Source organism: Branchiostoma floridae, chromosome 7 (assembly GCF_000003815.2).
Source record: "Branchiostoma floridae strain S238N-H82 chromosome 7, Bfl_VNyyK, whole genome shotgun sequence".
NCBI classification, from domain to species: Eukaryota; Metazoa; Chordata; class Leptocardii; order Amphioxiformes; family Branchiostomatidae; genus Branchiostoma; species Branchiostoma floridae.
In genome coordinates this window covers 6,195,370-6,219,316 of record NC_049985.1, presented here as the reverse complement: position 1 = coordinate 6,219,316, position 23,947 = coordinate 6,195,370, and the positions used below count along the sequence as shown (strand labels likewise).

General features: G+C 41.8%; 1 protein-coding gene across 3 annotated transcripts in view; it reads left to right on the top strand.

The window, feature by feature from the left end:
* Positions 1-23,947, top strand: part of LOC118419186 — a 45,854-nt gene that overhangs the window by 17,567 nt on the left and 4,340 nt on the right. For all 3 annotated transcript variants that reach the window (XM_035825522.1, XM_035825521.1, XM_035825523.1), the window contains 19 exons: positions 1,922-2,001; positions 2,159-2,243; positions 2,528-2,614; positions 3,384-3,472; positions 3,874-4,081; positions 4,722-4,868; positions 5,577-5,781; positions 5,894-6,127; positions 6,686-6,826; positions 7,525-7,764; positions 9,286-9,447; positions 9,657-9,818; positions 10,405-10,545; positions 14,034-14,273; positions 16,842-17,003; positions 17,224-17,385; positions 18,425-18,595; positions 18,848-19,015; positions 20,962-21,231. In XM_035825522.1, the coding sequence (XP_035681415.1) occupies positions 1,922-2,001; positions 2,159-2,243; positions 2,528-2,614; positions 3,384-3,472; positions 3,874-4,081; positions 4,722-4,868; positions 5,577-5,781; positions 5,894-6,127; positions 6,686-6,826; positions 7,525-7,764; positions 9,286-9,447; positions 9,657-9,818; positions 10,405-10,545; positions 14,034-14,273; positions 16,842-17,003; positions 17,224-17,385; positions 18,425-18,595; positions 18,848-19,015; positions 20,962-21,231 (3,154 nt within the window). The remainder of the gene's footprint in view (positions 1-1,921; positions 2,002-2,158; positions 2,244-2,527; positions 2,615-3,383; positions 3,473-3,873; positions 4,082-4,721; positions 4,869-5,576; positions 5,782-5,893; positions 6,128-6,685; positions 6,827-7,524; positions 7,765-9,285; positions 9,448-9,656; positions 9,819-10,404; positions 10,546-14,033; positions 14,274-16,841; positions 17,004-17,223; positions 17,386-18,424; positions 18,596-18,847; positions 19,016-20,961; positions 21,232-23,947) is intronic.

Here is a 23,947-nt window from a genome sequence, read left to right as displayed (position 1 = left end):
TCAGTAGCACAGTACTGTCTACCAGTTCTAGCAAACATGTCCGAGTCAAATACTCGAAAGCTCCAGGTAGTGCAGAACAGAGCATGTAGAGTGTTGCTTAAATGCCCACTAGAAACACCTGTTCAGCAAATGCATTCAAACTTGGGTTGGCCCATGGTAAGACAAAGATTCGCCATCAGCACTTTGACTATGTTTTTCAGAATACTTGTCAGTAAGGAGCCCCATAACATTTACAGCTCCATCGTACCTGTCCATTCTACCCACACATATTCAACTAGATCATCCGATTCCTTCAGTTTTAAACTACCTAATCCCAAAACAAACTCAAAAAAGCGAACTTTTCTCTACCGTGCCATCAGTCTATGGAATGTCCTACCGCCACACATCAAATCCCTGCCCAACATTTCACGATTTAAAACGGCAATCTACCATCATGTATTCTCAAATTGATAGTTTTTTTTTATGATTGTGAATGTTTTTATCTGTTATGTATATATATATATATATGTATTTTGTGGTGTACCTGTTCGAACCCTGGAAGACTAGCCCTACGGGTTAAAGGGTATCTTAATAAAGGAATAAAGGAATACACAATTTATCAAAGGCAAAGCACTGACGGTGCAAGACATAGTAACCCTATTCAGACCTGCGGGCGGCGGAGGGGCTTTTGATGTCAGCGCCAACGCATAACGTCAGAACGGCTTACGCTACAGCCACCAAATTCCGTTAGTTTTTCTCAAGTTTAGTTGGCAACAATTTGAAGAAGTTTGCACACTTTTTTGTTTGTCAAGTTTTTTGTTGACAGGTATTTTTGACGAAAATTGCTAATTTCAGCTCTAAAAATGCATTTTTCATGTTTATTTGCAATGTAACCGCTACAGTATTACATACATAAAATCTAATGTTATCTGGAATATCTTTCAGAATTGAATATTCAAAAATCATGCTAGTTTTATCCCATAATCGTCCAATAGCTAACACCAAGAACTAGCTTCTTAAAATCCGTAACAACTTTCAGTTTTTCATAAAAAAACTTTTAAATGAACATTTGTAGTCTATTTCCATTGTGTTTTGCGATTATTTGCTGAAAAAATATATTTTCGAAAATTCTATGTGATGGATATATGATGGCTGAGCTCAACTGGTATCTACGATATGCATAACGTCATTTTATGACGTCATATTGACATCAATGATGCTGCTATTAGCAACCTAAGGCATAACAAACATTATGATAATTCTGTTATATGAACCTGCTATTACATTTTTTGTAGCATACACTGAAATTTTCTAGGAACACCCTTTTCTCATGGTTCCATCCAACAAAGTCAAATTGATGACGCCATAATTACATCTTACTTCTTAAAATCTTGAGGTATTGCCTACATCATTTTCTGAAAATTTGCTGGCCACTTGATAAGTCGTTTAAAAGTTACAAGAGTTAGAAGGGACGGGCCTCAAAATCCCAGTCTGAATAGGGTTGAAGATTTGCAACCACACATATTCGATTAGATTATCCAATTCCTACAGTTTCAAACTACCTAAGCCTACACAAAAAAAACGAAAAATAGAACCTACCGTGATCAATCTGTATAGAACAACAAATCTTTCAAACATCAAAAAGGTAATCCGCCATTTGTTTTCCAGGTAGGTTTACAGTGTGTTTTAACCTGTATATCTATGTATGTCACTTTTGATCTGTAATTTGAATGTCTGTATGCGTATAATTGTTAATTGTATGTTTTGAACCCTGGTAGACTGTCCCTGATGGGCTAAAGAGTATCACAGTGAAGGAACAAAAACAAAGAAATTTGATAGAAGTTGCATGGTAAAACTTTCTTCATTCCATAGAAATGCATCCCCCATCCCCAACACAGGCATGAACAGAAGGTCTTTATATACATAACTTACATTTTTGCAGGTCATTTTTGATATTCCTGAAAACATCAACAGCGACATAACAATGGCCACAGAAGTCTTCCTGGTTTTTGCAGAAAACAGGTACCAACTTAAACAATTGCATATAATCATATCAGCAATGTGCGTATTTTAGAACATCTTCTGATGACATGGTGCCATATGAGTATCTTTTTTACTGTTGGTAAATGTTTATGTGAGCAAAGTAAAACACTAAAACAACGTGCGTTTTGTGATTTAGATGGAACTGTCACGCGCCCGGGACCGAACTTCATATGTACAATAGTCATGCAAATGGTGGAAGTGGCGACACCGGAAACACAAAGGTCAGTACTTTTTCTGTTGTTGTACTGCCTGCAACTGATGTACCATGTATGTACTAACTGCATTTTCCAAAACAAAGTTGTAAACGGATGACAACTCGCAATTTAAGTTAGATTTTAAAGCAATCTGATACTTAAAACGTAACCATGACTACTTGCCTGCAGAATGTGCCTTCGTCAAGAATCAGCCCTTTAGAACCGTAGTTAGGTTCCTTCATGTTGCGCTAGAATTTGCTACTGCAACTTTTACATGTAACGTAAATATACTATTTCTTTTCTATTTTAAGGTCTCCTGCTTTGGTTTCGTGATGACGTATGATGAAGAAATGGGCAAGTTCACGGTCACACCTGAGGATCAAGCTGCTTCCGTACAGGTAAACTGCTGTTATAGGACCGCTATTCCACTTGTCACACACACACACCCTTCCGTTCAGATATAGGACTGCTTTTCAACTTGTCACACACACACACACACACACACACACACAAACACACACACACACACAAACACACACAAACACACACACGCACGCAGGCACACACACACACACACACACACACACACACACTTCCGTTCAGATATAGGACTGCTTTTCAACTTGTCACATTCATTCTATGCTTTGATCCTCACTTGCTCTTATCTATTTCAGCTTTGGGACACCAGAGAAGATCTGGCAACCAGTTTTTTTTTCTACCCATCTCTATTTTTATCAGAGTGTTTTACTAGTGTCATGCCTGTATATTCTCTGATACATTCCTCCCATCATTACGCTTTAGCCTACAACAATAACGGAACGCGGGCTAGGGCTGATGTTGCATACTATATGGCAGGACTCATCTATTGTATTAGCTGTTTTATCTATTTTCACATTGCATATGCACATAACCTTGTCGGGTACCATCGTCCTCAAATAACGAAAAATGTTTCAAACTCAACCACAACTTTGCCTCCAAGCCCGGGTGCTAATGTACCTTTGGACTAAGACCTATAAATTGCCAAAAAAAGGATAGAGCTCTTATTACAATGATCATTATATCACGGTGAAAGAATACCGTTTATATGCTTTTAACTTTGCGTAAAACATAAAGGGCAATACTAGAGCAATGTACTACAATAAAACTGTGTTCCCTTTCCTCTTACAGGCTTTGGGGAAACTGCCGCGAGACTACAAGTACATGAGAGTGGCCAGAGCTGAATACATCAGCCCGTTAGAGCACGCGAAGGCAAAAGGGTAAAGCTGGATAAATTCTTTGTATATGATTAGATACTATAAGCAGGTCTACAGCAAATATGGCAATGTTTTGCTAGGCTCACATTTCCCACCGAGGGACCGGTCGGGTCCCGTCAGGGGTCCGCCTGGGGTTGTCTGTCGATATGTTCCCCAGATTAGGAATGTTAGCCTAGCTTATAAAACCTAGAATGCTGTAATCATTGGTATTTCTCATTTTTTAAGAAAATACATTTCAGTATTTGGAACATAAACACTGCCATCGTAAACTAGCTATTATTATTGAATCAGATGCTTTATTGAATTAGCACATTGTTGCCCACAAATACACGTCTATTGTTATGTTGCTAAGATACGTGCATGGTGCACCAACCTTACTAATGTTGTCCTGTTGTTGCCACCAGTGGCGCTCTGGCCGGCATCCTGGAGGCACCCTGCTCTGTGAAGTGGTCCAACTCTTACCAGATCAGCCCTGCGGACACTGGAGGAAAGTGTCTGTATTTCCTTGCGGCGTCTGCAGGCGACATTTTCGCCGTGTTTTCTGCCATCCCGAGGGACAAAACCACCTGGTACCATCTCCAGATCAGTTATCAAGGTGTTGCGCTCTACAAGGTAAGGATACTATCTCACAACCTTCCCCGGTACCACCCCTAACTTTATTATCAGTTCAGGCTTTCCTGATTTTGATACCTCGATCGTGGAAGAGAATTTTACAGAATGTTGTTTTGTGTCAATGTTCGTGCAAATTCGGGAACAATTTGAACTGTAATTTCCAACACACAAAAAATTGGACTTACGCAAATTTTCGACAGATCAGCTCCAGTCTTTGTCAAGGTCAAGGAATGAACAATCCCCTACTGCTGTGACGTTCCGATATGTAGATAGAACACGTGACTCAGTGAGCAGTGGATCATAAGTCTACGGCGCCCACCGTCTCTGTTCAAGGATTGTTTTAAAGCTGATATAGATGGCTTCTTTGACCCCATTTTTCGTGTTGGAAATTACAGTTCAACTTTTATAAGAATGACTTCTACCAACACAGATAAATTTTAAGTTATAGGCTTGAAAAATTCACCTGATTATTGCGAAAAAGTCGTTAATGGTAAAGAATGGAAAGTTCATACTTGTTTAAACTTGTTACACAACTCAAACGGTCTAAAATAAATAATAATGGTCAGAAAAAGTATTCAGACCCTCAATTATATCTCCAGGATTTACATACACAGTAATCAGTTGTCTCTATCTTTCTCAGGGTATGAAGCTGGTGAAATACGAGGCGGCGAAGAGTGCCCGAAGTCTCGGCGACCCCAAACTTTTCCGGCCTTACTTCATTTGTCTGGAAGAGGACATGGAGAAAAAGACAACCTACATCACGTATGGCATTGCCTCTGAAGCTTCCGTGAGTGATATTCATAACTCTAACTATGCAATTTATAGATATACTCGGCGTAACTTACCAATGCTCTCTCTCTTGCTCTCTCTCTATATATAAAGCTAAACTTTCCTCCATGTGTTTTAACATACTATTCCGATGATATACGAGCCCTGAAGTTAAAACCATATCTAGAATCATTCGGCCTCCCGTCGTATTTTCAACATGGCTTCACCATCACCAAATTTGCAGGAGATGATGCACTCGTAAAGTTTTAACTTAATTTTTTTTTTAATTTTACCGTTAAGACGTTTAAAAAAAGGATTTTCCGTTATACTTAAAGGTATGGAAACAAAACGTTGATTGATAATGGCGTCTTAGTGATATTAAAGTCAGAGAAGACTTCCGTTGCCAATTACAACCGCATTGACGTCGAAATGACGGCAGAAAATAGCGTGATATGTCCGCCATCTTGATCCGGCAATCTTGAATTTTTTTAAAATACTTTTTTCTTCTACCCATTTCCCCAGAACCCAAAATCCAAAATGTGCTGAAAACGTTCGCATGACTGTGTTTTGTATAGAAGTAAAATGACGAAATTTGAGTGAATATAACCCATTTATACCGTAAATAGAATTACATAAGATGTTAATGATATAGGAATGTGGTTCAGCAACAGAACCGAAATCAGAAAGTTGGTAACATATGAATGTTGAATACCCGTTCTGGCCCCAGGAGAAAGGACTGGTCTACATGGTTTACCTCGATGATAGTCCACCATTGGGCATCCAGTTCTACTCCTTTGGGAGCGGGGAAAAGGACGTGGAGGTTATGGACGTCCGCGTCATCGAGGGAGGGGGAAATAGACATGTAGTATGTACAGGGGGGACCGTCTTGAAAGATGGACTTTGTGTGGAGGACTGCCATCCCGAGTGTATAGGTGAGTGTTTGCTTAGACTTGTGTAATGATGACATTTCAATACAGTAAAATGAAATATTTGCTTCGAATATGGACACCAGTGGTTTGATCTGCCTGTTCCTTACCAACACAGGATGTATCCCAAGTTTCCCCGGATCAAAGCTCGACACAGAGTGCCGCGCCTGTAAGCACTTTTCTATGTATTCCCGATGCGTCTCGGAATGTCCGGCCGACATGGAACTTACTGACAATGGCAAGAGATGTGTATGTAAGGGCTTAGTCGTAGAACTGAAAGAGGGAACAACCCAATGCGCCTCTTCGTGCCCAGCTAAGTACGACTTGGCTACAGACGGCAAGACCTGCAAATGTAAGCACATTCTTCCACGCATTGAAGATTAATTCTCAACCAAAAGCGAATAGTTCTAACATGTGCCAAGTAAGCAGTAAGTCAAGGAACTTTATATAATTTTGGAAACCAGTCAGACGCTTCAGATTGACACTGAGGGGATTTCTTTGAACTGCAGGTTTGATACCGTAACTATGAATTTATATGAAATTGAGGAAAATACGATGTTAAGACAGTCCAATGGGAAACAAAATAAGACTAGTTCCAACACGGCTTGTTGTTCAAAGCACAAGTACGATTCTCCATTTGACCATTGTCATATGTCCCTTTATGACCTCTAGATTCTTGTCTATCAGGTGGCTTGTTCTGTACAGAAAAGTCAGACGTTGTAAGCTTCTAGCTCTCTCTCGGTCATCAACTGCAGACTTCCTGCCAGTGGATCTCTCTCTCTTTATGAGTCACTCTAAGTCTTAACGCGTGTGTGTTAGTCTCTGCTAGTCTCATTAATATTTATGCGCTTGCCACAGTGGTTGTGGACAATGGTGTGCATTTACAAATGATTACTTTATTTCCTTACAGATGATGGATACGAATGTGGATACAGACCAGATGGGACATACAAGTCGTGCGACGTGAAAGGAAATAAGCCCTGCTGTTCTAGGAGCAGGGAGTGCGGCAACACGCCGGACCACTGCGCATGTGTGGGCTGCGTGGACAGTCGTAAGTGTTTTTTTCCAATCTACTTGCCGGATTTCAACCCATGACCACAAATGTTTGTTGCAAAGGCAGACCCAAAATACAAATACAATGAACATCAAAACCAACAGAACACACATCCTTTTGGTGACGCCTTGGAGGCGGAGACATTTCTTGCAGTCTAACCTCTCTGACACTTTTTCCAAAATTGCATTTCTTTAAGTTAAGACTGTTTTTGAGATCGACTTCAGCATTGCAGTCTTTTGATTTAGCAGGAAAAACTTATACGTGTAAACAAATATTTCTTTTGAAGAAGTTAGTACAGTAGAACAGCGTATTACTGCCATATGTCGTAATAAACGGTTCCCAAAGTATGAAGACACAAACATACTTTTCTTTGAAAAATTATCGTTCATGTAGGGTTTCATCCGTATGAATATCACAAATTCCGAGGATGTATTCATGTAGTTTTATGTGTCTGGATGATCTACCTCTCTTGTGGTCATACCATTTATCATTTCGTAGTAACACAAGGTTTCATTTCGTAGTGATACCCGTGACCAGCCAAAATGGATCTGAAAGTTGGGCCCCCCTGAGATATTAACAATCAAGATATTACATTCGTATAGGAGACATACATCAGTAGAATTTCGTCACAACATGTTATCTACTACTCATCAGCAAGAGTTACAGCTTAAAGCATATTTTCATCTGCCCAACAGGCTGCCTGATAGGGAAAGGTGAAACCTACAGAGGAAACATCGCTGTGACCAAATCAGGAAAGACGTGCCAACGCTGGGGCTCTCAATATCCACATAAACACACGCGAAAGGCTGGAACAAAACCGGAAGACGCGCTGTACAATAACTACTGCCGGAATCCAAGTGGGGAAGACACGATATGGTGCTACACAACCGATTCGGAGAAGAGATGGGACTACTGTGACAAGAGAGCATGTGACGGTAAGTTACCACACATTTTTGTTAATCTTTGACTGTTTTTAAACGTAATGTACATACCTCCAAATTTTTGATGGCTGACAGTCCATCTTGATCACGGAGTGACGTAGTTCTCACGAGAGTTGCGAGAACTACGTCGAGACTTGGGTGGATCTTCTGCCCTTCACCCTTCTGGCTTGTATGGCTTCCTTCCATCGACAACTTGGAGGTATGTACCCTACCTTTAAAAACAGTCATTGAAGTCGTTGAAGGAAATGTGTAGTAACTGTATTCATACGTGACTGATTCAACCTCTTCAACGATGTGGTGGTAAGTTTTGAATCTTTAATTTGAGAGCTAACTAGTCCAAGTTTGTTTTGTAGACTGTTTGTTTCTTCGTTTGCTTAAAATAACTGGTAAACTTTTTCAGGTTAAGTACATGGCCGGACTGTAAGGTTTCATTCACTCACACGGGGATGGGGCTCTATTGCAAGTCAATACTCCTAAACATGAGATCACCTTGGTACTACTACAGTGAATGAAGACCTTTGCTGTACGTTTTTTTTTCACAACTGAAACTGCGCCAAGTCACAGTGGTGGGGTCGTGTGCCGCAATCGGCAGTGTGTTCGATTCACAACCCAGATGTTTTGGGCTCGAATCCGTTGATGTGCCACCGATCTTGTGCTCTTGAAAAAGGCACTTTACACGACTTTGCCTACTTCACTCAGGTCAAAATGAGTACCTAGCTTCGGTTAGGGCCATCTTTCGTATAGAACTTTAAATGGAGCTCCCGTGTTTGAGGAGAGCCACACCTCTAACACCAAGAACCCAACGCACTTATTGAAAAGAGTAGGGGACCTTCCCGGTGTGAGTGGATCAAATAAATCTGTTCGGATATGCAGCTTGTACTGTTCAGTATACAGAACAACAAATAACATTTTTTGAGGCACAACATTGACTGGCTTCGTTTTTAGAGCGGTGCGGTTCTGATTCTTAGTTTAGCGATTGTATTTCTGTGCGATATGTTTGTTATTTTCATATACTGTTCTTCATTGTATGCAGACTTACGTAGTCTGTACGTTTGGACTTTGTCTTCCGCACACGAGCCTTTATTATCATTATGAATGTTGGTTAGAAAGTTCTGAAAATGAATATCTATCAAATGCTGGTGGATTGCAGAAATTATGTAGGATACGTTTATAACGACTGATTGAGTTGTTTGCCAAATAAAAGACTAGCCAGATTCCTCCGACCTTTTGCGAACACCATCTGCCCAACATTTAGTTCCTGATGATTTCAAATTCACCTGACATAAAAGTGCGCCTGCCTTAGCTTTTGCCTCAGCCTCTCAGCTAGCACGATTTCTGACAAACATATAGGCACCAATTTCTTCACTAGACCATGCGAAGGTAGGTTAACATTATTTATTGCTCAATAAACTCAACTCAATTCAGCTGCAAATGTTATAATACCTTTCTACATTCTCTTTTCATGCAATATCTTGATTACTCAAGTGACTTTTCTTTTGTCCTTTCTTAATATAGGACCAAAATGGAGAAATGACGGGAAGTGTGGAAAGAACTTCCCAGCTCCAGGAGGACTCCCCGCGCAGTGTGACCCTAACAGCGATAAACCCTGCTGCTCCAGTGAAGGGACCTGTGGGGGGACGGACGCTCACTGCACGTGCGAAGGTTGTGTGGACTATCGTAAGTGCCGCAGGAAAATGCCAAACGTATTACTGTTTCTAAAAGTAGTATATCGACATTAAACCTGCTATCATTTTATGAGGCTTTAAGGCATCGTTTTATTATTTTGTGTGGAAAATTGAAATGTCTTGTGTCTAGGCAATGGCCCGCATGTTTCTTTCTGTCCCAAGTTTTTAAAGATCTAATCCCTTGTCATTTTTCAATTGAAGGTCCGAAATGGAGAGACGACGGGAAGTGTGGAGAGTATTTCCCAGCCCCAGGAGCGAGCCCAGGGCAGTGTGACCCTATCAGCGATAAGCCCTGTTGCTCCAGTGCAGGGACGTGCGGGAATACGGACGCTCACTGCATGTGCTCCGGCTGTGTGGACTATGGTAAGTGCCGTAGGCACATGCCAGACGTTTCTGTGTCTGTCAACAAGATTAAAACGAACGGCTGGATGGGTTGGATTCATACTTGGTGTGTTGGTAAGATAAAATGAAAGCTGGAAGTGTTTAGATTTTTGGGGCCCCAGCGATTTCAGATTGACACTGAGGGGATTTTATTGAACTACAGGTTTGATACCGTAACTATAGATATGAATTGATATGAAATTGAGGAAAATACGATGTTAAGACAGTCCAATGGGAAACAAAATAAGACTAGTTCCAACACGGCTTGTTGTTCAAAGTACAAGTACGATTCTCCATCTGACCATTGTCATATATGTCTCTTTATGACCTCTAGATTCTTGTCTATCGGCTGGCTTGTTCTATACAGAAAACGCAGGCGTTGTAAGCTTCTCTCTCTTGGTCAGCCACTGCAGACTTCCTGCCAGTGGATATCTCTCTCTTTATTAGTCACTCTAAGTCTTAACGCGTGTGTTTTAGTCTCTGCTAGTCTCATTAATATCTATGCGCTTGCCACAGTGGTTGTGAACAATGGTGTGCATTTACAAATGATTACTTTACTTCCTTACAGGTCCAGGATACGAATGTGGATACACACGACGAGGGACATACAAGTCGTGCGACGCTAATGGAGATAAGCCCTGCTGTTCTAAGAACAGGCTGTGCGGCAACACACCGGACCACTGCGCATGTGTGGGCTGCGTGGACAGTCGTAAGTGTTTGTCATTTTTCCAATCTACTTGCTTCAAGATAGACAAGGCCGATGTTCCACTGCACTCATGTCGTGAGTCAGTAATTCTTTAACAGTGCCACAAACAAAGGACAGACAAACGGTAAAAGTTTCCCAACAGCCCCTTGAGACTGCATTAAAGGGACGTTATCCACTGTGTCTAGGGCATTAATGTTGGAAAGTCGGGTACCCAACAACCCATTTTTACATCTGAATGGCGTAAGCAACCTCGTGTCAAGTGCCTTTCTCAAAGGCGGAAGGTTAGTACCATGACCGGATTTCAACCCATGACCATAAATGTTTGTTACAAAGACAAACACAAAATACAAATAAAACGAGCGTTCGCAGAACTCAACCTTCGTGAAATGGGTGATGGTGCGGTGGTGCAGGGTTTATTTGTAGACGTGTCATTGGCTAGCTTAACAGTGTTTATGTTGTTGGAATTATACATGGATTTTGATGTGTTTGGTGAGGTGCGCCGAAAAAAAGGATTTAGGCAGTAGGCTGTATTTTAAAAGTATTCTATCATCCATCCTTTCTTGTCTGTGCACATGACACAAACTGTCCCTGTCCATTCATTTCCATGGACAAAGAAAATACCTTTCATGGTCTTCAGTTAAAGATAAAGATATTGACTGGGCTAAAATCGACTGTTGCATCAAAATATCAATAAGATAACACATAAAACAATAACGCTGACCACATCAACGCCGTCATTGGTGAGATCCACATAAATGATCTTCACATCCCCAGCGAACACCTCCAAAATGTGATGGCTGGTGTCGTCACGGAATGCTCCTCCACAGGTACATAAAAGTATAACTTCCATTTTTGGGCTTGCGACTTGGAACTCATGGAACTTTTCAGATGACCCCTTGTCCCTTACCCAATCGTTTTAATAACCTATCGGTACAACTGACATGAATCTGCTAACTAGCACTTGCGACCTACCCTAGAATAAATTGCAGAGACCAAGACATCAAAGTATAACTATCCATCTGGGCTTGCGACTTGTGACTCATGGAACTTTTGACATGACCCCGTGCGTGTCTCTCACCTAATCGTTCTCGCGACATATCAGTACAAATGACGCGCTTATGTTAATTACCACTTGTGACCTATATACTCTACATTACATCGCTGGGAAAACAAGACATAAACGTATAACTTCCATTTTGGGCTTGCGACTTGGAACTCATTGAAATTCTGACATGACCACGTGTCTCTTGCCCAAACGTTCTCGCCACATATCAGTACAAATGGCGGGTTTATGCTAATTGGCACTTGTGACCCACCTTTAATTAATCGCTGGGAAATCCAGACATGAAAGTACAAATAATATATATGGGCTTGCGCCTTGCAACTCATGGAACTTTTTAGATGATCCCGTGTCCCTTACATATGATCAGGAAAGGCGACAATCTTCGAAGGGAAAAATTTACCGCAAGGAAAGCCAATTTTTGAATTTTCAGCGGATTTCTTTGGACATAGGAATGTTCAGAGGTCTCATAACTTTGACAAATTCTAGATAAAGTCCACCAACACGTTGAAAATGGACATAAAAACCAAATGGTGAGTTGATAAAATTTCAACTTTGAGATGTACATCGCATGTATTTGTCCAAGTATTGACTTTTCCGGGTAGAGTGGTTAATTTCCAACCATTTAGCCAGGTTATGGGAGCCCTACTGACGACCATGACAAGCCGCGCATCGCCCGGTGAATTTAGTCCAGCTAGCCCAAGTCCTGCCGTGGCGGGAACGCTTTATCCGCCCGCACGGGGCTTGTCAGTCAATAGGACTATACGCCTTGCGACACTTTTTCTGTCCGGGATAACATACGGGATGCATAATTTCTTCCTTGGATGAGAGACCAAATGCTTGTCCAACAAGAAATTTGTCCGATTTGTCCGATGTAAACAATATCATCATTGCCCTTATTCATTGCCCTTAATCTACAGATTATCAAATCTTATAGGAAACATTTACACCCCATCATGTATATTGTACTATCCCTATAGTACCATTGTCTTGTAATCGTCTGGTATATATAGGTCGTGCTGTCCTCTATTGCGCAACTATGACCTTTGGGGTCACTTCCTGTGGGGACGGGGCCCAAGCTCAACTGCACGCAGAAGGACGTAATTCCTAAATATAAACCACTATTGCGCAATCGCCACACTTAGCACACTAAACACTAATTTTTCAAGTACAAACATCCCCTGCGAAACCGTCAGAAGCCACTAGACGAAAAAACACCTCGTACGTTTCTTCTCCTTCTCAAGAACTACCCACATACGAAAAATAAGATCAATCTGTCATGGTCTTACGTAGCTGGACTGTTCACAGACATGCCCTATATAAGAATTCTACACATACCTATTGTATCATGCAAATTACCTCCTAATTTGCATAACAACCATACAATTATGTACATCATTACGTAAGCTGTCTGCATACCTACAATCATTAACATCCATCAACCCCTTCTTGCATTATCCCTTCTCAAAACCTAAAACAAAAAATACTTTCACCGCCCCTGCGAAACCCCTAGGTGGCCAAAACTTACACACCTTACTATGATTTCACACAGCTACCTACCACTTAAAAATCATCACCCAAACAAGTCCCAAGCAAAAATAGCAAAACTGGAAGTTCCGCTGCAGTACCATAACCCGCCACTAGAGCGCCCTGCCGTAACGCAATTCCTGCCATTCTTTCGTCATGACCAATCCCACCCACATACCAAATATCAAAACCATCCATCCACACGTTCTCTAGTTATCAGGCTGACAAACGACCCCCTGAGATCAAAACAGCACTGACTACAAACACTTCGTTTCACGAAGTGAATGAACATCAAAACCAACAGCACACACATCCTTTTGGTGACGCCTTGGAGACGGAGACATTTCTTGCAGTCTAACCTCTCTGTCACTTTTTCAAAAATTGCATTTCTTTAAGATAAGACTGGTTTTGAGGTCGACTTTAGCATTGCAGTCTTTTGATTTAGCAGGAAAAACTTATACGTGTGAACAAATATTTCTTTTAAAGAAGTTCGTACAGTAGAACAGCGTATCGCTGACATGTGTCGTACAATGTAATAAACGGTTCCCAAAGTATAAAGACACAAACATACTTTTCTTTGAAAAATTATCATTTATGTAGGGTTTCATCCGCATAAGTATGAATATCACAAATTCCAAGGATGTATTCATGCAGTTTTATGTGTCTGGATGACCTCTCTTGTGGTCATACCATTTATCATTTCGTAGTAACACAAGGTTTCATTTCGTAGTGATACCCGTGACCAGCCAAAATGGATCTGAAAGTTGGGCCCCCCTGAGATATTAATAATCAAGATATTACATTCGTATAGGAGACATACATCAGTAGAATTTCGTCACAACATGTTATCTACTACTCATCAGCAAGAGTTACAGCTTAGAGCATATTTTCATCTGCCCAACAGGCTGCCTGATAGGGAAAGGTGAAACCTACAGAGGAAACATCGCTGTGACCAAATCAGGAAAGACGTGCCAACGCTGGGGCTCTCAATATCCACATAAGCACACGCTAAAGGCTGGAACAAAACCGGAAGACGCGCTGTACAATAACTACTGCCGGAATCCAGGTGGGGACGACACGATATGGTGCTACACAACCGATCCCAAGAAGAGATGGGAGTACTGTGACAAGAGAGCATGTGACGGTAAGTTACCACACATTTTTGTCAATCTTTGACTGTTTTTAAACGTACGGTACATACCTCCAAATTTTTGATGGCTGACGAGCTATTTCCGGAGACCGTGGATTGTTGAATTCCGCGCCGCGGATTTCATCACGCAAGACTGATGAAATCCGCGCCGCTTCGGCCGCTAATACTAGCGACTGGTCGCGGACTTCATCACGCTGGACTGATGAAACCCGCGCCACTTCGGCCACTAATACTAGCGACTGGTCGCGGACTTCATCACGCTAGACTGATGAAACCCGCGCCACTTCGGTCACTAAATTTAACGACTGGTCGCGGACTTCATCACGCTAGACTGATGAAACCCGCGCCACTTCGGTCACTAAATTTAACTGTATTTTTTTTTGAATCCCTAAACATTTCCCATGTCATTTACAACCTTTTACCAGAAGATATCGGTGTATTTACAGGATATGTTGTTCGCGAACACAACACGAAAATGGAACAATATGATTGGGGAAATGGTGCCTCGCCCAAGCTATCCCGTCAGTCATTGCGATATTTAGCGGTAAATTTAACTGTAATTTTTTCTCTACGATTACAACTTCACAACAACTAATGAGTAGCTTCATATTTAGTCCGATTCAAGTCAATGACCTGATATAATGTGCAACGCTTCGCGCAAAAATCAGCTCCAAAAATAGAGGTTTGCATCGAAGGCAATGTAGGTCCATATGCTCAAATGCCAAATGAAGAAGATCGACCAAACGCTAGTATCAGCGACCGAAGCGGCGCGGGTTTCATCAGTCTAGCGTGATGAGGTCCGCGACCAGACGCTAGTATTTATAGTGGCCGAAGCGGCGCGGGTTTCATCAGTCTAGCGTGATGAAGTCCGCGACCAGTCGCTAGTATTAGCGACCGAAGTGGCGCGGATTTCATCGGTATAGCCAATATATAGCGTGATGAAGTCCGCGACCAAACGCTAGTATTAGCGGCCGAAGCGGCGCGGATTTCATCGGTATAGCGTGATGAAGTCCGCGACCAGTCGCTAGTATTAGCGGCCGAAGCGGCGCGGATTTCATCGGTAAAGTGATGTGATGAATTCCGCCGCGGAATTCAACAATCCACGGTCTCCGGATATCCTGGGCTGACAGTCCATCTTGATCACGGAGTGACGTAGTTCTCACGAGAGTTGCGAGAACTACGTCGAGACTTGGGTGGATCTTCTGCCCTTCACCCTTCTGGCTTGTATGGCTTCCTTCCATCGAGAATTTGACATGGAGGTATGTACCCTACCTTTAAAAACAGTCATTGAAGTCGTTGAAGGAAATGTGTAGTAACTGTATTCATACGTGACTGATGAACCTCTTCGACGATGTGGTGGTAAGTTTTGAATCTTTAATTTGAGAGCTAACTAGTCCAAGTTTGTTTTGTAGACTGTTTGTTTCTTCGTTTGCTTAGAAGAACTGGTAAACTTTTTCAGGTTAAGTACATGGCCGGACTGTAAGATTTCAGTCACTCACACGGGGATGGGGCTCTATTGCAAGTCAATACTCCTAAACATGCCTTGAGATCACCTTGGTTGGACTTTGCTCACTTCACTCAGATCAAAATGAGTACCTAGTTTCGGTTAGGGCCATCTTTCGTATAGAACGTTAAATGGAGCTCCCGTGTTTGAGGAGAGCCACACCTCTAACAACAAGAACCCAACGCACTTGCCACCGATCTTGTGCTCTTGAAAGAGGCACTTTGCTCACTTCACTCAGATCAAAATGTGTACCTAGTTTCGGTTAGGGCCATCTTTCGTATAGAACGTTAAATGGAGCTCCCGTGTTTGAGGAGAGCCACACCTCTAACAACAAGAACCCAACGCACTTATTGAAAAGAATAGGGGACCTTCCCGGTGTGAGTGGATCAAATAAATCTGTTCGGATATGCAGCTTGTACTGTTCAGTATACAGAACAACAAAGAACATTTTTTGAGGCACAACATTGACTGGCTTTGTTTTTAGAGCGGTGCGGTTATGGCTCTGAGAAACTGATTTGCAGAAACTGATTCTTAGTTTAGCGATTGTATTTCTGTGCGATATGTTTGTTATTTTCATATAATGTTCTTCATTGTATGCAGACTTAAGTAGTCTGTACGTTTGGACTTTGTCTTCCGCACACGAGCCTTTATTATCATTATGAATGTTGGTTAGAAAGTTCAAAAAATGAATATCTATGAAATGCTTGTGGATTGCAGAAATTATGTAGGATACGTTTATAACGACTGATTGAGTTGTTTGTCAAATAAAAGACTAGCCAGATTCCTCCAACCTTTTTCGAACACCATCTGTCCAACATTTAGTTCCTGATGATTTCAAATTCAATTCGACATAAAAGAGCGCCTGCCTTAGCTTTTGCCTCAGGGTCTCAGCTAGCACGAATTCTGATAAACATATAGGCAACAATTTCTTCACTAGACCATGCGAAGGTAAACTCAACTCAATTCATTTGCAAATGTTATTATACCGTTCTACATTCTCTTTTCAAGTAATATCTTGATTGCTCAAGTGACTTTTCTTTTGTCCTTTTTTAATATAGGACCAAAATGGAGAATTGACGGGAAGTGTGGAAAGAACTTCCCAGCTCCAGGAGGACTCCCCGCGCAGTGTGACCCTAAAAGCAACAAACCCTGTTGCTCCAGTGAAGGGACCTGTGGGGGGACGGACGCTCACTGCACGTGCGAAGGCTGTGTGGACTATCGTAAGTGCCGCAGGAAAATGCCAAACGTATCACCATACTGTTTCTAAAAGTAGTATATTGACATTAAACCTGCTATCATTTTATAAGGCTTTAAGGCATCGTTTTTATTTTATTATTTTGTGTGGAACACTGAAGTGTCTTGTGTCTAGGCAATGGCCCGCATGTTTCTTTCTGTCCCAAGTTTTTAAAGTTCTAATCCCTTGTCATTTTTCAATTGAAGGTCCGAAATGGAGAGACGACGGGAAGTGTGGAGAGTATTTCCCAGCCCCAGGAGCGAGCCCAGGGGAGTGTAACCCTAACAGCGATAAACCCTGTTGCTCCAGTGAAGGGACGTGCGGGAATACGGACGCTCACTGCTACTGTTCCGGCTGTGTGAACTATTGTAAGTGCCGTAGGCACATGCCAAACGTTTCTGTGTCTGTCAACAAGATTAAAAAGAACGGCTGGGTGGGTTGGTGTCATACTTGGTGTGTTGGTAGGATAAAATGAAAGCTGGATTTGTGGTTAGATTTTTGGGGCCCCAGCGATTTCCCTTGGACTGCAGCGTAACTTCCACTTTTGCTATCTCGTGTTATGAACAGGCTATGGTCACGATTTTGAGGTGTTAGATAGCTCTTGTGCTCAGGAACAAGTGAGTATACGGCTAGTTTTGGGATAGCAGCGGCCTTTTTGTCGAAACCTATATGAAGAGGATAAATCAAGAAAGGAACAACGGATTTTCATGATTTTTGGTATGTAGGTACCTTAGATAATATTATAAAAAAATCAAATACAAATTATGCAAAATAGGAGTGCATTTGCATAACTAATGGGAAAATCCCATCATCGCAGTTTTTTCCCAATGTATCTCTTGTTCCGGACATGATATGGTCTTGACATTTGCGTGGTAGACAGCTTTCGCTTTTCAGTGTCATGACAAAGTGGAGCATGTTTCAGCCCCCTAACATTTGATTTTGGAACTGCAGGGGCGTTTTTTTCAAGGCAATCCAAAGAGGATAATTGCAGAAGGGAACGGCGTATTCCCGTCATTTTAGGCAAGCGGGTAGCTTAGGCAAGGATGTTTTAACGATAGACATGTTTTGCAAATGGGGACTTAATTTGCATAATGAATGAGGAAATTTCAATAACTGGACTTTAACAAATGTAACACATGTAGGATAGGTGAGACATTAAGCAGATACGATATATGCAAATGAAGAAAAATCTACATGATAAATACGAAAATTGCAAAACTGCTAAATAATTAATGATGGGAATTTTATACTTGTGACATGTGTACGTTAGCCAATGATGTAAAAAGTAAATGTGAACGTATAGACGTGTAAGTCATTTGCATAAAATTTACAAAAGCTATAGATATTTCATGGAGGTATGAGGTCGCCGAAATCCAGTTTAAGATCTAATCTTTGGCCCCTTTTCAGTTAAAGGTATACCACCATGGAGGAACGACGGAAAGTGTGGAGAGAAGTTCCCAGCCCCAGAAGGGAGCCCAGGGCAGTGTAACCCTAAAAGCGATAAGCCCTGTTGCTCCAGTTGGGGGACGTGCGGGAATACGTACGCTCACTGCAAGTGTTCCGGCTGTGTGGACTATGGTATGTGTCCAGTAGAAATGAGATAAATAGTATATGGGTGGAGTTATCATGGAGGTGCACATCATAGCAGATCTTAACTAGGGGAGTGATGTGGACTTTTCAACTTTAACTTGTAATGTAACGTTATAAAGTATTATTTGAGTTGGGGTTGGATTAAATAATTCCGGTCGAAATGTCATGTTTTTTGTCGATGAGAGCATGTTCCTTTCCCAGTTTGTTTGAGATCTAATCCTTGGCCCTTTTCAATTGAAGGTCCAAAAAAATGGAGATCTGACGGAAGGTGTGGACGTCGAGATTATCCGGCCCCAGGAGCGAACCCCGGACAGTGTAACCCGGAAAGCTCTGGGCCCTGTTGCTCTGCGTCTTTTTGGTGTGGCGGCTCGCACGCTCACTGCAAGTGCTCCGGCTGTGTGAATTATGGTATGTGTCCAGTAGAAATGAGAAAAATAGCATAGGAGGGAGGTCTGGAGGCGCACATGAGTAGCAAATAGGAAAGTTGTGTGGACTATGAAAATGCAAGAAAGGTAACAGTTGCAAAGGAGATACACCATACTTCACTCCATCTCACTCCCTTTGCAAGAATGGACTCTTCCACAAGAATCTCCATTTATCCATTCCAAACACATCGCCATTAAAACTGATCTTTCTTTAGATAATTCAAAATCGGAATGATAAAAAAAAACCTATTCAAGAATAAACTCTTCTAGCAGCACCACCATGTTAAATGACCCAGTCCAAAATTTCTACGTTCCAAAAATATTGAATTCTAAGATCACTCAATCCTCATTGGGTAATCCAAACAAGCTTATTTGGTTGTAATAAGAGGGCACAGGAGCCTAAAGATTCCCACAAATTTTGAAGTGATTCATATCGACAGTGTTATTGAAATACTAAGAGCATATTGCCCAAGGCATCCCTGTTGGAAATTGCACAGGAGCCATAATTGTACTTTTTTATATCTAAAGGTCGACACACTACATGTAATGATTTAAAAGTGATGTATGTATGCCCAAAGTGACATAACAGTGCCGTGTCCATGTGTCGCAAGGCATCATTGTGCTGAATTTCAGATCCATCTATCCCTCCACAACCGACTTTACTCCCCCAACCAAAGTCAGGTACCCATATTTTTTACACTGGATGGAGAAAGTAAAGGTATGTTATGTGGCTTTCCCCAGGGCACAAAGTCGCATGGCAGGATTCTAACCCATGACCAGAAGTGTATGCAAGGCAAACACAAACACAATGCACATCAAAACTTACCGCACTCACGGAGGAATAGGCTACTAGGATCTAACACAGACCATGGCAGCGTTTAAAACCCTTGTGGTGCTTCAGGATATTTTAACTATATATTTTCCCAATGTTGGGCATCTTGGCGCCTTTGGAAAGTAAGGGTACTATGCTGCATTTTTGAAAAATAGACACCTTAACATTTGTAATGATGTGTAACTTTATAGGGTATTTGGAAGGAAGTAATAAAAAAGTAGCATAGTTAAACAGTATTTAAACATATGCTTCCCGACATATGTTGGCTGCAGCACTACCAGGGTTCTTAGATCAGATATCATCGCCTAATATTCTCTTTTCTAACATTTGGGGGAGGGGGGGTCTTGAACTCTGGTAACAAGAGGACGAACTCCATCGCAATTTCAGACGGATTTTCGTCAAACATAAACACGCGCCATTCAGCGACGGCATTTCACGTAAAACACTTACTTGAAGTAACGTTATATGTTCCAATTGGCAATGCAGTTAACGTGAAATACAACATAGCTCCACCATCAACGTAACATACATATCATTTGTGACAAAGTTGCCCTGTCATCCTGTCCAGTTGAAGTTTTGCGTGGTGGTGACATATTTGACTCACAAATGAAGCATAGAAATTGGCAGATTCCAAAAATATCGTATCGACCAGAGGATTTTTCATTCTGTCCAGAGCAAATTGAAGATGAATATCACTTTAGGATTATATGCCCCAAAAATTCTGTTATACGCAATTCATTGTGCACAAGGCTATCATCTTACATACCTGGATTTACCTCAATGGGCTTAGATAATAAATTTAAGTTAGGGGACCCTCCGTTAGTTACATTATGACATGTGACAACCCCTGTATGGTATACATAGGAAAATATATTATAGAATGTCTAGACGCTAGCAATCCCTCTCATGACTGTAAAAGGCCATTTTCATCCCATACCATGCACCCTAGTATTAAGTAGATTAGCCTTATAGAACTGTAGTTATGTATCAGTAGATGCCATGCTTTGTACCTTGTACAATTGTTGCGCAATAACGTTATGATGAATATTTACCTTCTTATCATACGTTTGCTTGACAGACCAACCATGTTGTTTCAGGAGCAAAGACGTCGCTGTCCTGGTTTGACCATTACGACAAAAAAGGGCTACCAGGCCACAACGATGAAATGATAGCACGCATAAGCGTGGAAGAGTGCGCCAAACGGTGTTTAGCGGGAACATCAATTGTTCCCGCTGGATCCTGTCTGTCGTTTGATTATGACGCCACATACAAAAAATGTATGCTGAGTAAGGTCAGTAAGGACACACCTGGAGCAAATTTGGCTGATAGCGACCCGCCGGAGCGATATGACTACTACAACAGAAGAGGTACTGACATCTTTTTCCAATCTTGAACTGAACATAACTGAGTAATAGGCATCACACAGAATTCCTACCTTGTCGTTTAAACTCCTAATATAGGACAGGTTTGGGCCATTGCACCGGTTGTGTTTACGAGTGGGTAGAGTGTTCGCCTTGCATTCGATAGGTCGTGAGGTCAAAGGCATTCGGAATGGAAGTTGAACACACACCGCTACCAGTGGACTAGCCCCTTGTGATTGCACAAAGTTGTGTGGCCCAGGGCTATTGAAACGGAGATGGGCGCCGCCAGACGCGGGAAGGAACTTTGACTTTGGCCTTTTGACTTGGGCATTTCAATCAAGACGTTACTGTTGCTACTCTTCTTTAAGGCATATCATTACACAAGAAATATCAAGAAACATACGCTTGTTATCACTTTATTTCCGTGTGGGCTATATGGTCAATTTTAGATTTGAACTTGTCTCCTGTATTAATCAGTTTTGAATATGCATTTCGAACCTGTACCGTCGTGGATATTACCGTTTATTCCAACTCTTACGTATGTTTTGAGGATTATCTTTGTGACGAGTCCCATGGCCATATATCCAAGGCACCCATGATGTCGAATTTCAGGTCATTCGATCGACATATCAGGGCAAAGGAGCCAATCAAATGTACATTTCGGGGGGAAACTAGCTAAGAGTCACTAACTTAAGCATTTGAAGTACCACATGCCGCTTGACCCTGTGGGTGGTCGTGAGGGCGCTTTGCTGAGCACACTGCCTCCCTCCATTTCTCCCTATCGTGAGCTAGTGCTTGGGTGTTGGAAAGAAACAGGCCAGTCGACTCTTTAATCTTGTCGTCCCATTTCTTTTTCTGTCTGCCTATTTTCTGTTCTTTGTCACTGTTCCTTATAGGATCACTCTGGAGAAGTTTTTACCTCTGGTCACGTGGCCGTACCTTTTTCGCTCTCTTTCTCTTTACGGTAAAGAAGGTCTTCGAGGTGCTTCCTTGATAATGTTTCTAACTTCTTTGTCGGTGATGTGAACACGGTAAGATAGATTTAGTAGTATTCGGTAACATCCCATCTCTACTGCTAGGATTTTCCGTCGTAGTTAGGCTGTCAACGTCCAGGTTTCACATGCATACAGAAAAATGGAGACAACTAGCGCCTGCAACAGTCTTACCTTAAATTTTGGACTAATGTCCCTGTCCCTCCGGATTTTTTCATAAAAATTATGGAACGACAGGGCGAAAAAAAATGAAAATTGTAAAATGGTTCGGGTAAAGATAAGGGCTAATCCAAAACATAAAGAACAAAACGTTTTCAGCTTGAAAAAATGTACAAAAACACTATTACTGTACAGTAACAGCACCTGTTTGTTGAAAATTACAAAAGTAGTGTCAGTTTTTATGTTTGTCCCATTCGTCATGAATGAAAAATATAACTGCAATAATGATACCCACATTTTAAGGAGCTTACAATATAAAGGCAAATTTGTTACACCAGAAAGTTGGTGAATGGTTTCATTAATGGTAAAAATTTGCTAAGTGGTAATTTTTATTTTTATTCTATTTTCCAAAAAATAGGAGCGAGCGAATCCGTGAACCAATGAATTAAATTGGTATGGCCTAAACTGGCTTTTTCAGCACTGACCTACATGCCATGTTTCCTGCTGTTTGGCATACCTTATCACCTGGATGTCTAACTTTCATCGACGCTTCCTAGAGGTAGTGTCTGATGGTTCCACTAGGCCAGTTTTGCGTCCCCTCCTGCCAGCCAATCTATATCGTCCTCCTACTGTGCCTTAACCAAAACGTATTGCACTACTGGACTTTTCGTGCAACTGTTGGACGCAGTTAGTCAGCTTTGGTACAATGTTGTACCTCTTCATACCTGCCCACAAAACTCCATGCCAAACACGGCCGAACGCGGCCCTTTTCATAGTCAACAAATACATGGTACAGACTTTGTTGGTGCTGGGGTTACTTCTCATCGAGGACTCTTGAGTTGAAAATCTGATCTTCGGTGCTCCTTCAACTACGGGAGGCTTGGCCTGAGGTTTCAGTCTGTTTAAGATAACCATCAGCATTACCTTACCATCCTCCTACGCAGGGGCATCCAACAGCCAAACCGCCTGTCTGTATGAACCCTGCTCTTTTAACCGTCACTCTTAGTTCCTGTGGACGCCCCCCCCCCCAAAAAAAACAGCTGTCAGCCAATCAGAGAATGGGCTTTCCGTTTTCAAAAGCTGTCTCGCATGTATAAGGGTAACCTCATTAATATTTATAAGCAGGTCGGTCAGGAACTAAGGGTGACGGTTGAAAGAGCAGGGTACATCCAGACAGGCAGTTTGGCTGTTGGATGTCCCTGCGGAGGAGGATGTACTAGAACCTTACTAGCATGTCTAATTGTAAGGCTGATTGTTCTGTGGTTTTCACAGAGTGGTAGGAAGGTTCCCCTTCTCTGGTAATGTTAGAATAAGTGACTGTATCCAGGGTATTGGCCAGTTTCCGGTTTTCCATATTTGGTTTTATTTTGTACCAAAACTGTTATTGAAATCAATCCTATGGGCATATGCCCAATGCAACCCCTTAAGGCCATTTAGTTGTAATAAGACGACAGAGGAATCTAGCCTCCGTTGCAGTCTTCGAACGGGGGTGGTTTTCATTGGAAGGGGGGGGGGGGCGTTGGTTCGCGATTTTCAACGTTGGCTGGGTTCTCTTGTGCCGGGAAAGTGAG